Source organism: Urtica dioica, chromosome 2 (genome assembly GCF_054948205.1).
Source record: "Urtica dioica subsp. dioica isolate 48M chromosome 2, U.dioica_male_clone48M_v1_H2, whole genome shotgun sequence".
Classification (NCBI taxonomy): Eukaryota; Viridiplantae; Streptophyta; class Magnoliopsida; order Rosales; family Urticaceae; genus Urtica; species Urtica dioica.
Genome location: NC_142757.1, coordinates 6,900,095 through 6,914,934, shown reverse-complemented (window position 1 = coordinate 6,914,934; position 14,840 = coordinate 6,900,095). Strand labels below are relative to the sequence as shown.

The window sequence follows — 14,840 nt, the reverse complement described above, 5'->3', positions numbered from 1 at the left end:
TCAGAAGTGTGCCCTTAGGTCGCGTGTGAATGGAGGTTACTAGTTGTACCACCTGTAACTCAAGACACCAAATTTGAGCTGACTAAGTTTGGAGCGCCGTTCGTGTCTCGGTCATGAACGCATTGGTGGTGGTGGCAATTTGTGCCTCAACTCCTCAAACTTGGACTTTGGTTCTTGATCTTGGTGCGACGGTTCATATGCTTGTGGAGTCGATTGCATAGACATGTTCCTGGCGGCCGCGTTGTAGTTGTTGGTGTGTTGGAACACCCAGCAGTTATGATTGGCCATGTAGTTCACCTGTTCACCATTCGCTTTGTGCGCCAGGCTTGGTCAATGGGCGTGGACGGCATGGACCGCGAATTTTCGGCCATTGACCGACTTGGTGAGGTCGGCGACTTGATTTACAAGCGCCTTTATCAACTCCATCTCAAGTGTGACCTGATCACGCTTTTGGCCGAATTAGTCGTTGTTATAGGCGAGCTCCTCGAGGATGGCATGGGCCTCATCATCGGTCCTTTGAAAGAATGACCCTCCCGACGCGTTGTTGATGAGGGTGCACAAAGATGGTGAGAGGCCGCCGTAGAATATTTGCACCATCATCCACCCTTGGCTGCCATGATTGGGGTACTTTCGCTCGAGATCTATGAAGCACGCCCATGCCTCGTAGAGAGACTCTTCGTCATATTGCACAAACGAGTAGATCACGCTGCGTCTCTTGTGCATTTCATGCACAAGTCCGCCCATGAGTTGATGGAGTTCAGAGGGAGCGAATAGAGCCAAGCTTTGACGCGGTCCCGCGGAGAAAACGTGAAGAGACGGTGGTGGATGGCTTCGTCGGAGACATGGTGGAGGTTGGACGTGTTTCTTATCTCCACGAAGTTGGTGAGATGGTCTTGAGGGTCTTCGGTGGCAAATCCCGCAAATTGAGATTATTGAACCATATGGATCACATCCGTATTGATCTCAAAGTTTTAGTTCTCCCCCAACGACCGGGAGCACGATGGCCGATTGCGTCGTGTCGGCCGGCGGCAAACCGTACTCAAAGAGATTCTTCGGCGCGTCTCCCATCTTTTGTGTTTTCGTATCATTCCGATATTATTTGCATGTCTTTTCTATCTTGGGATCTAGCGGGGGAAGCATCAATGGTCCGTCTTTTCTTATGCACTTTCAAAAGAGAAAGTGAATACAAAAGTTAGAAAACAAAAAATAAAAGAAACTGAATTGCAAGAACAAGTTATTTTTATTTCTAAGATTGAACTAGTCTCCGGCAACAGTGCCAAAAACTTGTTATGAAATAATTACACACGCAAGTGTACGTGTCGCAAAAGTAATATAGTATCAAGAATAGATGTCGAGCTCTCAAAGACTAGCAATTCTAGCAATTTTTTCGGTGTCATATATATGCTCTAGTGCCTTCTCTTTATTTCTCCAAGTTTTTTTTATATTTCGCATCCACGCCATGATTCTTCTACATGTGAGCCACGATATCCATCGGCCTACAAGGTGACAATGCGGGATCTCTGTACTTCTATTTCATAAAAGTTTCTATCAAAGTAAACATAGCTTGAGTTCGTTTTTTCTTGTCTAAACTCCATCAAACATGTATGAAGAGAATCATACCAACAAACTACATACACTACTCTTCTTAGTGACAAGCTTGTAACTAATACACTGATTTTGTCACAATTTTGTAACTGAATCAATTGTCTTTGTGAAAAATTTGTAACTAATTCACGTATTTTGTGACAAGTTTGTGACTAATATAGAAAATGACTAAAGTGACAGAATTACGTCTTACTTTGAAATATGGGCGTCTTTGTCATCCTAACTGCCCGAACAACCCACATACACGAAGGTTCACGACAAACGTAACCGCATGGATATACTTTTTAGTAGAGCTTCTTGTATCGTACGTGAAATGATTGATAATCGCAAAAATAAAAAGATTATATATATATATATATATATATATATATATATAACAGAAAAAAATAATGAACTACAAATACTTGATATCATATTTCGTACATGTAACAACCAAATAAATAAATAGAAGATGTAGATAGGTAAGTATTGATGCAGTTGAATTGCGGGCATGAGCTATACAAGAGAGTGAGATGAGTTCGGTTCATCACCCTCGTTTGTGTTTGCTGGTGGGATGGAAGGGGCGGGCCACGTCAGCGAGGCTGCGCTCGCCACAGAGGCGATGCTTCCCACGCCACGGGAAGAGAACGCTCTCAAGTCCGCATCCCTTGGGCGAAAATGGCACCGGAGCCTCCCAGGTGCTCCTCTCGCGAAGGCTGGCCTCCGCCAGCGCTGCCGCGTCTGGAAGAAACCGCTGGATTATGAAGTCCGGGAAGCGCCCTCGGTCCCTCGATCGGTCTTCCATGATCTTCATCCTCAGTCCGTCCCCGCCACTACTCTGCTTCTTCTCCGACCTCTCCGCGATATCGATTGCCTCTGAAAGCGAGAACACGTCCTCGTCCTCGTGTTCGTCCCCGACGACATGGCGGCCGGGGGGGGGCTTGGGGCGGGGAGTTTTACTTTCTTCGGCGGCGGTTTCTTTTGGCTTCCCCGGAGCTCTTTCCCACGAGAAGGGGATTCGGTCGTCGGCGGCAAGGCTGGACCGCCGGCGGACGCTGGGGCAGGACAAGAGGTCAATCATGGCCAGGTTTGCTGGGCGGCGCGTGGAGAGTAACGGCGCGTTGAAATTGAGTGTCTTTCTCGGTTGCTGCTGCTGCTGATGATGATGGTGGTCATTTTCTTCTTGCATGCTGTGGATATTTGTTTCTTTTTGTTATTTTGTGATTGTGTGAGCGGGAGGGAGCGATCTAGAGGACAGTTGAGAGAGGGATATAATACAATATAGGTAGTGGAAGTGGAAAAAGGTGATGAAAAATGCAGTTGAGAACCTCCAATATATGGTGAAAAATGGGAATATCGTGAGGGCAATTTATTAAGTTGATGTGTTGTTGATCACTTTTTTCATGTTCGTGAGTTTAAAATTGACCTATGTACCTATTATATATGGTGCTCTCTCTCTCTCTCTCTCTCTCTCTCTCTCTCTCTCTCTCTCATTTTTATATATTTATAAAAATTAGTTTTCAAAAATCTAATTATTCAAAAATTATGTTTAATCAAAATTTTGTTTTTATAAAAGCCAATAAAATATTCAAAATTATGTTTTACTAAAATTTTATTTTTATAAAAGCTAGTTTTCGAAAAACAAGTTGTTCAAAATTATGTTTGATTAAATTTTTTTTATATGGTTTTAATATAAAAATGATTTAAATTATTTTGTTATGTTATATTCAAGTAAGTTTTTTTTTTTTAAGATTAAAAAAAAATACTATTAAATTTGCAAAATTGATTTGTTTTAAAAAATAAAATGATTTTTCAAATATATCAATTTGTGATTGGCCTTTTTCTCGGCGATCCTGTCCCAAGTTTCTCGAACTCCTGGCAATGTTCGGGTTGTTTCTCAGTTATGCTTGTTGTCAATGGTACCCACAAGAAGAGTTGTAATATTTACTTATGTACATTTGATGTAATAAAGTCTCACGAAGACTCTTGCTTGTAATTGCTTATTTATTAATAAAAGTTGAAACGTTCATTCATTCTTCCTTGTCTGAAGCTTTATGATAAAACCTTAGTCTTTAGTCCATAAACAAAACTATCAACACATGAAGAGACAAATGTAGATTTGCATGAACAAACTCTTCATGGTTTGCTTAAAACAATATATTCGCAATCTAAGGATCAAAGGACTACTGATCTCAGTACGATTGTTAGGAGAATCTATGATGTTTGGTTATGGGACATTGAGAGTTGGAGACTCTATAGTTCTTCTAGGTATCTTCTGAATGTACTGAATTGACCAATGCACTTCTAGAGACAAGATAAGAACAAACCATTTAACCTCTTATGTCTCGAGGTCACTACGTATGAATTGCATCATGCTTCCCTCAATCCTGAAATGAGACATGCCATTTCATAGCTTACATATTCTCATTTGAGAAAGTCAGAGCTCGGATTCACTATGTGATTCTTAACAAGACCTATGAGGGAAGTACTAAGTTATGAAGATGTCATGAGTAACTTTGTGAAGTTCTCATAGATATGGAATTCATGTACAAGATTGCTGAAATGCAATGTATGTCACCTCATGCTTTGTTCCTTGGAATGTGAATAAATGAACTGGCCAATGTCCAAATTGAGTCATGACTTTTGAGTCCAAGCATTTTAGCTCAAGCTTTGTTCATTTGGATCCATGAGGTCACTATCACAAATCATATCGAGTAGGAATAGTTAAACTAGAAGCCAAGTCAAAACGAGAACGAGATAAGATTTACGAAAATTGTCTAAAGGGTATTTTTGTCTTTTAGGACATAGGACGAAATGAATGTCAATAAATTTTTGACATTTTCATATGATGACAAATGAACTTAAACCACTCGGCCAAGTTAAATAATTTGGGCCTTGTGGATTAATTTCATTTCATATAATTTTACTTGAAAATTCTTAATGGGCCTTTCTTATGTTGTCATGAACAAATGAAGAAAAATCTAGAAGGCCTTTCTAGAAGGTCTCACATGCCCAAACCCAAGAGAAAGAGAAATATTTTGTGCATTAATATATGAAGATATTTGCCAAAAGAAAAAGAGGAAACAAATTTCCTCTAAGAGGAAAGAATAGTGGGCGGCCAAGACAAGGAGAAGGCAAGCAAAAGAGGAAACAAATTTGCTTCTAGACTCCTCATGTTGCACGTCCAAAGGAGAAAGAGAAAGAGACAATATTTGCTCATGAATATGTGATATTATATAGAAGAGGAAACTACCTTATCGAAGGTAATCCCTCCCCTATAAATAGAGGCCTCATTCTCATTGTTTTCTCATTCCACATAAGTTAGAGATTGATAGCTTCTCTCTCTAGACCTTGTGGTGGCCGATCCTCTCTCTCTCTCTCTAGTGTTTTATCTCTTCGACTTTGAGACTTGTTCTTGAGTCGTCGTGTTTAAAAGTGCCCACACACTAATTCCTTTCTTTCTCGAGTGATTATTGTGATAGAAACTTTCGTGGTTGCTCGAGTTCTCGAGGAAAGAAGAGAGACGTGCTGCGAGGGGTGACGAACGTTTCAACCTTCCTAAGGCTTCTCAACGTTCAAGCTTCTCAAAGGTTAGTAAACATATAATGCTCTTTAATAGTTTTAATTTATAAGTACTTGCTCTTTGTCTAGGTTAGTAAAATCGTTTTACTTGTTTTAAAGAAAAATTCTTAATTCCGCCGCTTGCTCGAAGCGTTAAATCTTTTCTTAACCCTAAATCAATTCCAACAATGCTGACCCTTTTTCCTTTCCGTGTGAGACGGGGCTTCACTTTGGCGCTATCTTGTTGCATTTTTGTATCATCACGGGCGTGATGGCTTGGTTGGTGCAGTTTTGTTGGAAATAGTGTCGTGTCAAGTGTACGTAGAGCACATGAGTTGTATTTGATTCGTATCGGATGTTAGGCCCCATGCTTCTGCATCAAACTATCATCCTGCGATGCCCCCTCATATTTGTCGGTCTTGACCCTTCACGATCGCGCATCGATGACGGTTTCTCTGTTGGCTACCAAAGATGGAACAACTTGTTACGTGACGCTAACCCTTTTGACTTGCAGGCTCTTGAGTCTCAAGACAAACCACATGAAAAATTAGGCTTGCAACTAGGGGTGTTCATCAAAACCGTCAAACCAAACAACCCGATCATCCAAACCAAACCGCACCCTTTTTTAATGAGATTTGTAACTAATTAGGCCATCTTTAAACATGTGATTTTGGATCTAGCCTACGTTTGACAATTTTTAGGGATATAGTCAAATGGCTTACGTGGCAATAATTAAGGTCTGATTTGCCCTTATTTATTGACAAATTCGTCACTTTCTCTCTCCTATTTTTTTCAAATAATTTGTTTTACATCAAAATTTCACAAATTCGTATCTTTCTCATACGAACTCGAAATTAAGTGATTTCAGATCCTACAAATTCGTGGCGTCGAGATCTTCAAAAATAAATCATTGTGTTTGATGAAAAATTATGTTTAATACATCATATTTACGTTTCCATTTATTTTTTTGATAATTTCAAAAAAATTCAGTTATTTCCATATTTAAGGTAGTAACGTGATTTTTCTACATCTATGGTATTAAACATGATTTTTCATCAAAAACAATTGATCTACTTTTGAAGATCTCGGCGTCACAGATCTGTAGGATTTGGAATCACTCAATTTCGAGCTCATATGAGATAGATATGGTTTTTTTGAAGTTTTTATGTAAAAAAAGTGTAGGAAAAAAGTAGGAGAGAGAAAATGACAAATTTGTTAATAAATAAGGGCGAATCAGACCTTAATTATTGCTACATAAACCTGTTGGCTATTTTCCAAAAAGTCGTGAAACGTAGGCTAAAAACAAATTTCGTAGTTTCATTTTGGCTATTTTGTTACACTGCCGTTTTTAAACCGCCCCATTAAAACCCGATGAAGTTTGGGTTGTAACCAACCCAAACCGCAATTGTTTCAAGTTGGTTTGGTTATAGTCGTGAGATTGGGTTGAACCAAACCAACCCGATAGTGTTAATTATTTAATTGTTGTAAGATTGCAAATATTTTATACAAATAATTAGCTGTTTAGCCATCTAAAACACTAGCAATTTGGTTTTAGCCAACCTTTCGTTAATTTCCCGTAAATAGCCATCTTGCTTACGTGGCAGCTTATTAATTGAATTAGTTTTACCTTTTTGCCCTTACGCTATTTTAATTAGTCAGTTTTTATTTTAAATTTCAAATTAAATATTAAAACCGAATAGGGAAGTTTTCAAATTTGAAATTTGAATTTTGAGCAGATTTTGAAAGTTCTCATCCCATTAATTGTTATGTATTTGGAAATTTTCAGCGTTGACTTTAGGTAATTAGTTTCTATTTTCGTTGCAATTCATTATGGATAAAATCTGTATATATATTCTTCATTCATTGATATTATTTTGTCTTCCATATATTCATAATTTCCAGAATTTTCGTGCCCAAAATATTTCCAGAATTTTTTCAATTTATTTACACGAATATACTGTATATAGGCTTTGTATTTACAGTGAATATACTATAAATAAGCTTTGTATTTACACGAATATACTGTAAATATGATTTCTGTTGTCGCTGTTTTTCGGACAACTATTTAGGAGCCCAAAGTGGTTAGACCCAAGGCCAGACCAAGTGGTCTCACTCCGGCTCGAGCGTGTCGGGCTTGGTGTCCCAAGCCGTCCCTTAGCTGTTGATGGTGTTAATCTCGTCTCGATACTTGAAAAGCAAACAAGAGATTGTGAACTACAAAGGGGAAACAGGGGGGTGCCCCTGTTTACCTCTCCGACACTCAACATTAGTGGGATTGAGGTGGAGGATAGAGGTTTTAGGGGTGTTTAGAGGCCGAGACTTGAGAGAAACGAGCGAGGTACGAGTTCGACAGCGTTTCAGTACTCAAGAATGGATTACCTGGACTAGGGGAGCGGCCCCTGTATTTATAGGCAGCCAAGGGGTGGTTTGAAGACCCCTTGGCCGAGTGAGCAAGCTTGGGTCGGCCATTGGCCGGCTGAAGGGTTGGGTCGGCCAATGGCCGAGTGAGGAGTCTTGGCCGGATGAAGGTTCACTCGGCCATTGGCCGAGTGAACTGCTGGAAGGTTCACTCGGCCATTGGCCGAGTGAACTGCAAGGCCGACTGAAGGGTTCACTCGGCCATTGGCCGAGTGAACTACTAGAAGGTTCACTCGGCCAATGGCCGAGTGAACTGCATGGCCGGCTGAAGGGTTCACTCGGCCATCGACCGAGTGAACTGCTGGAAGGTTCACTCGGCCAATGGCCGAGTGAACTGCATGGCCGGCTGAAGGGTTCACTCGGCCATTGGCCGAGTGAACTGCTGGAAGGTTCACTCGGCCAATGGCCGAGTGAACTGCCTTGGTGGCTGGAGGGTTCACTCGGCCATTGGCCGAGTGAACTACCCAATGGCCGAGTGAGCCATTGACCCGGCCAATGGCCGAGTGAGCCATTGACTCGGCCCATGGCTGGGCAAGGCATTTGACTTGGCCATTGGTTTGGGCCGGCCCCTGGTTGAGTCAGGGTTTCGCCGCTCAAGACCTCGCACCAGCCACGTGGGTCGAAGAGATGCCTTTGTTCTCGTCGGCCCTAGACGGGCCGACAACAATTTCTATTTACACGAACATACTGTAAATATGATATCTATTTACACGAATATACTGTATTAAAAAAAAAACCATAAACTTCTCTCAGCAAGAAGCTTGCCGATTTGCACATGCGTTCCAGGAACAAGAATGAACTTGATTCCCAGGTTATAAAGGAAAACAAAATTCCTGAGAACCAAAATTAGTCGAGAGAAAAACAAAATCATAGATCGTTGCCTTGAGATACGGGATCTCGTCGCCACCTTCGTTGCCACCAGCAGCAGCCCCACGCCGCCCACCGCCGCGTACCCCAAAATGGCCCGCGCCTTCGTCGCCGTCCACCACGATCCCCACGTCACCTCTTCCACAGCGTCCTTCTCAGATTCGAAATCGCCGACGGGATCGAGGCCAAGCGCGCCGGTGGTGGGATCGATGTGGATCACCTGCGTGTCGCGGCGCCCCACTCCCTCGATCTCTCTTTCTCGGATCTCTCTCTCTCTCTCTCTCTCTCTCTCTCTCTCTCTCTCGGCTCTCTTTCTTCTTTCCTCTTTCTTTCTCTCTTAATGATCTTAATGACGTCCTTAATAACCGCGAGCAGTTATATCAGAATATTTTGTATTAAATGTTTTATTTTCAGCATGTTAATGGGCGGGAACGTTTGGGAGGTTATTTTGGTATTTTTATCTATGTAAATAAATTGGGCTGGCTATTAACACGAAATTAACCAAATGTTGGCTAAATCCAAAACTGTCTAAACTGGGAAGCTATTTAGCTATATAACCCTATTTTATATGTACTATTGTTTAAAAAATATTATTTTTTTTAATAATATTATAATTAAATAAAAAATACTCAGTATTATACTTTATTATTTACGACTACATGAAAACTTGGTAATTAAAAATATGCGTAATTTTTATTTTAATACATAATTTTTTTAAAGATAAGTAAATTTTTAATTTTTTTTCACAACACGTTCTAGATATAATATACGTATATGATTTTCATTCGAGTTATAAAGTCATTTGTCGAGAATTATAATCCGAAAAAACCAACCAAAATCAACCCGATTATTGTCGGATTGGTTTGGTTTGGTTTGACCTTTCAATCGGATTGGTTTGAGTTTTAAAATTAAAAAATTAGTTGTAGCGGTTCGGATAAACCGACTAACCCAACCGGATTACACCCCTATATATATATATATATATATATATATATATATATATATATAATTTTTCGGAAGCGTCTAGAAATTTTTGTTTGCATACACATTTCCTAAATAATTCATTTACGATAAATTGACTGGGCATGCAACACAAACCACATAGATTAAATTTAATAAAACTTTAGCGTGGAAGATTCTTTTAACAAAGCTTAGTGATCAAATCCAGCCTCTTTTTTATTTTTATTTTTTTAAAATCAATGGGCTAATTAAAAACATGCATTTATATTAATGGCGACAAAATCTCGGATATTTGATATTTATTAAACGACAATTGAGGATGTTTGACACAATACTAAACCCAACATATTGATTAGCGTCTATGAAGAGATCTCCATTCATATCACATAAGGTGAAGAATGAAAGCTAGAAAAACCAAATGAAGAAACATAAAAGTACAGATAAGCGTCTATGAAGTTGTTTTATGTTTACGAGTGTTGGGTGATACACAATATAAGCTCTTTCATGTTCCGTCTGGAAGGGAAAATTGTGAGTCTTATACAGCAAATCGCACAAACATTGAAAGTCACTTAAAAGCAATTTTTATAAATAATAATACAATAAACAAAAACAATATAGATAGACCTTTCTTTCTCAAGTCCATCACAAGCTGGCTGACGTTCATGTACAAGAATCTTTAAAGACGTGGTTACTTTTGTTGATCCACAAAGTCGCATCATCAAATCGATCAAGACTCGACCAAGAAGATCGACTCTGATCCATAGTCCATTGGACAAATATTTACAGGCTATGTTTTTTTATCCGGAATCCGAATTTCCTTTTTCGGGGGAGAGAGCAAATGAGATGGATTGCTCGCTCGATTCCGGAAGAAAGTTTTTTTTTTTTTTTTTTTTTTTTTTTTTTGCGGTGTTATTCGCTGGCTGTCTCTTTGGCTTTGGCATAGAGCTCAAGAGTGTCTGCGTGGGTAGAGTCAAGACAAAGAGCGGCTTCGCAGTCTCGGATTGTGGCTATGTTATCGTTTATCGACTCGTGAAAAGCCGCTCGGAGATAAAGAAGCTGAAGGTCGGGCTTGAACACAATGGCCTTCGATAGCTCTGCTATGGCTTCTTTTTCTTTGTGGTCGTCCATCAGAACTGACAGAGGGGAAAGATTTTTTTAGTGTTAGTCGCGATGCAGCATTTCTTAGGCTTGAAAACCGATAGGATGCACCAGAGAAAAACGTGTTGTTCGCAAGGAGATGATTGATATCGAATACTCAGTTGACTAAACTATGCACTTGGTATGTGTAAGATAAAAATAAACATCAAAGTAAAGAAAAGTGAAGCCTGTGAAGAGTATAGACTAATTCTGAAACAGTAACAAGGGAGCAAAGCACCGGCGATGCAAATGGCTACAATGAAATACAGAAAATGCGACGGAGAAAAATAAAAATTGCTGTGAATTTCGTTGTATTGATTTGGGTGCGGAAAATTTGAGGGATAAATTAATGATAAAATGTATTACTAGAGTGAGGCGTCTATTCAAGAATGAAAATATAGTTACTAAGGAATCAAATTTTGCATGAAATCCAAAGACTACAGAATTTGGATTTCCAATAAATTTTTATAGTCATCAAGTATAATTGGGGCCACTAACACTAGTCTAGAGCATAAAAGAAATGAGAAAATTTTGAGATCATGAAAAAGGTATATAAAAATTTAAAAGTGTTGCAATCAAGTACCTGCTGCTCTATATCTGTATGGATACGTCCTCAACGGGTCTAACTGTGTTGCGGTTGTAAGATCACTCTTTGCCATGTCGCGGTCACAGTATTCGGACCGTTTCTCATAAGCTGACGCATTGTTCCTCGCCTTCTCGATTAGCTTCGTCATCTCATCGTACGCAGCTTTTCGTTGATTTTTTAGGTGATACACTCGCGCAAGACCCTGATGGGCTCGTGTATGTTTGATGTTTAGGGCATTCATATAGCAGTCAGCGGCGAGATCCAACTTGTCACAGTCTACATAGACACTCCCGAGATTGTTTAAAGCCTGCAAAATTTCCCCGAGCTTAGCCTAGACTTTGATATATCAATCTGGAGCGGAGAACACAAGGCTTACTTGTCCTTTTCTAAGGCCATCGGATGGGCATCTTAGAGCTTCTTCCAAGAGTTGGATCACGTACATTGATAACTCGGTATCGAGACTCGAGTCAGCTAAAGCGTATGCTTTGAGAAAAAAAGCTTCGAACGACCTTTGGATTGAAATAGACTTTTCCGCTTTAGCCAAAGCTTCTTCCCGATGACCAGTGTCGTATAATATCCATCCTTCGTAGACGAGCCTTTCGTGCTCGGAACTCGAATGATTTCGAGCCAAACGCAGACTACGCATCGCAGCTTTTTGACAGTTCAACCTGCACACTTCCACGGATTAGAATTCTTCCTAAATAGAACAAAAAATAAAAATGATGCCAGTTTGTGTACGACTAACTTGGTCGGAGCAAATGCAAAGATGTTGTGTTACATACATTAAGTTCAATACCCTTTCAATGATACGACGAATATGTAAAGAAGATCACCCCATGAGACAAGTAAAATTGATATGACTTTCACAACTCACTAACATATTTCAGAATGAAAACACACCGCAATAAAAGGAGAGATTGGCGAAATCGTAGAAGGCTTTTTCCCGGGTCATTGGACAGCATGTGGTGAACGACAGCAAGGGAACCAATGTCATCGACGGAGGACCATCGATCGTACAATTGCATCCAACAGTCGGCTTGGCTCAACTGCAGGACGAGAGGGCGAAGAAGCTCCACCAAGTGATTGCCGAGCATTTTCTTGTTGAAGATCATGTAAGACGGGTCCAGAGTGAGAAGCGCCCGGACGTCTCTGAGAGCGCCCTCGTAATCCTCAAGAATGATCAAGAACCAAGCTCGAAGCTCGAGGCAGTCCGGGGAGACCTTGAACCCGATGATCTTATTGATCTCCGAGATCGCGGCCCCGATCATGCTGTCCTCCAACAAGGTCACGGCGCGGTACTTGTAAGGGTATGAGAGAGTCGGGTCCAACTCGGTCGCGGTATTCAAATCCATCACCTTCTCTTTCCCGCTGGAGTAGAGAGCACGCTCCTGGTACATCCACCCAACGGGGGCGTAATCGGAAATGAGCGAGTTCATCTGCTTGTACGCAAAGTACTTGTGACCGCGCTTGAACTTCGCTCTGGCGACCCCGACCCATGAATAGACGTGGCCGGCCTCGGCGGCTGCCTCGAACCACCGCTGGGCGTCCTTGTACTCGTTCCTCTCGAGCATCACAACCCCGAGCTTGTGGAAGGCGAGCTGCTTTTGCCAGCTGTCGGCCGCGCATTCGCAGAGGCGCTCGAGAAGCATGACGGTCGTGTTAGACCTCATGTCCTCCTCGACCGCAATCTGGCTCAAGAAGTAGTAGAGTGCGAAGGAGGCGTGGTCCACAGCGGCGAGCCTCTCCTTGGCCTCGGAGCTGCAGAAGAAGCCCATCACGTTCGGGCAGTGCATCGAGCCCGGGAGCTCTCTCAGGCACACCTGAAGGCAAGCCGCGACAAGGAGGTAAGCCGTCTCTTCCAGCCCGTGCTCGAGGAGCAGCATCGCGTCATCTATGTCGCCCACGAGGGACGCAAGGTGGGCGTCGCATGCCGATTTCATCTCCTCGCAGCAGAAGCGATTTGCCAACGACAGCAGCTCCACCACGGTCCCGGCCGCAAGCGAGGCCAGGCTCTTCGTCCGGCTGAAGGCCTCAGCAGCCCTCATCCCGTCCGCAGAGATCCCGTTCTTCGAGAAGTTTATCTTCTCCCTCCTTGTCTCAGTGAAGCCACCGTACAGCATCGCCCGGAACGGCCTTGAGAGGGCTGCGATCCTGTACCGCACGCAGCGGATCTCGTCGTCCCCGATGCAAAAGGCGACATCGGCGTCCTCATCAGAGGTCGAGCACTCCTCCTCCCCCTGGTCGTCGGTCGCGGGCTGAGAGCAAGTGCAGGATTCGTAGGCGGACTCGGGGTTGTAGCCGGAGACCAGGGCAGCTCTGGGGCACTCGATGTTCCTCCCACAGCAATCCATGGCGGAATAGCCGACGAGCTCGTCCTCCCTCCTCTCAAACCGCAGCCACGCGGCCAGAACCACCTTGGTGTGGACGTCGACTGCGTGCTGCCTTGCGGCCCTCAGGCTCCTGCGAAAGAGCTTTGCGTCGCAGAGGCCGCGGAACACCGCGCACTGCTCCAGGAACACGCGCCACTTGTCGAACTGAGGGCACTCCTCGATGCGCCGGTGAACGCCGGCCAGGCTCTCCACAAAGTCGACAGACCTCAGGCAGGGCTCCACGGGGGGCTCCATGAGATCCGCCGAGGGGAGACCGTGGGGCAGGAGGACCGACTCCGGGTTCGGGCACGTCCGGCTGGACTTGGATCTAATTGAATTCACCCGCACATTCTCCTGCACCTGCTGCAGGCCCTTCTCCCCCGCGGTGTTCAAGGCGTACACCTGTGTGCCCTTACACCCATCCATGATCTTCAAACTACGCATTGTCGTGAATATATTATGCTGCATCATTCATCAACTGTAACCAAAACAACCAAAGATGGGACAACAACCAATAAATAAATAAATAACAAAACATTCAAAAATCGAAATTCCCCAAATCTCATAAACGATTTCAAATATAGCCTACATCCGGACACGTTTATTTATATGATTTTTAAATTGGAAACAGAGAATCCCAGATGTCAAAGATGCTACCTTGATTCAAAATCAAACAACCATCGTTCCTGCAGCGAAAGATTTTCTTTTTTTCCGTTCTTGGGGGGGAATGGGATTACCTGATAGAGGTTTTCTTTTTATTTTCCTCTTTTTCTCGTGTTGTTTGTTTGGTTCTCAAGAAAATGAGGGTTCGTTTTGGATGATTGATGATCACATTGACCGGCAAGCCAACCAGATGTTGAGGTGGAGATGGCCGTTTGAACGGCCACTCTCTTTGTAAATATTATTATTTCTGAGTGGATTCTCTTTCTCTCTCTACATTTGCTCTATTTTATTTTACTTTTTATTTTATTTGCTCAATTTTTCTCTCTCTTCTTTGTGTCTAATTTTCTATCAACAAGAGAGTTTTATGCGTGCAGTATATTGGGTTTCAGTGAAGTAAATTAATGTGGGTTTGACTATTTAACGTGTGTTTTAGAATACATTTTTTTATTGCAACTAATTTTATTTCTGATTTACGCTAGTTGAGGTCATGACAAAAATAATTTAACCATGTCCGATGTTGTCGCTGAAAATTGAACAACGATTGAAAACTTCAGATGGACTAAGTGACCGCTCATGAACTAGGTGTGATAAACTTGTAAATCATGAGTGTCGCTCCTCTACGTCAAGAACGTCCTTCATTCCTAGCGGAGATCTGAGAAAAAGAAAAAAGAAAAAAAATGAGTTAAGGGGTACAG

The 14,840-nt window shown here is 42.1% G+C and overlaps 2 protein-coding genes across 3 annotated transcripts; both read right to left on the bottom strand.

Annotated features, from left to right (window-relative positions):
- Positions 1–2,034: 2,034 nt before the first annotated feature.
- On the bottom strand, positions 2,035–2,795 carry LOC149404035 (uncharacterized). The gene has a single exon (XM_089607185.1). The coding sequence runs from the start codon at positions 2,771–2,773 to the stop codon at positions 2,132–2,134; it is 642 nt and encodes a 213-aa protein (XP_089463311.1). The 5' UTR covers positions 2,774–2,795; the 3' UTR covers positions 2,035–2,131.
- A 7,109-nt stretch (positions 2,796–9,904) lies between these two features.
- ETO1 (tetratricopeptide repeat (TPR)-containing protein) lies at positions 9,905–14,492 on the bottom strand. Of its 2 annotated transcripts, none has more exons than XM_089603321.1 (5): positions 14,140–14,492; positions 12,014–13,960; positions 11,490–11,781; positions 11,111–11,420; positions 9,905–10,523 (listed from the first exon to the last, which is right to left on the bottom strand). In XM_089603321.1, exons 2-5 carry the CDS (start codon positions 13,951–13,953, stop codon positions 10,300–10,302), a joined length of 2,766 nt encoding a protein of 921 aa, XP_089459447.1. In that variant the 5' UTR covers positions 13,954–13,960; positions 14,140–14,492; the 3' UTR covers positions 9,905–10,299. The 2 variants fall into 2 exon arrangements, with proteins under 2 accessions (XP_089459447.1, XP_089459456.1); XM_089603330.1 differs by having other exon boundaries at positions 14,220–14,492.
- Between the last annotated feature and the right edge of the window lie 348 nt (positions 14,493–14,840).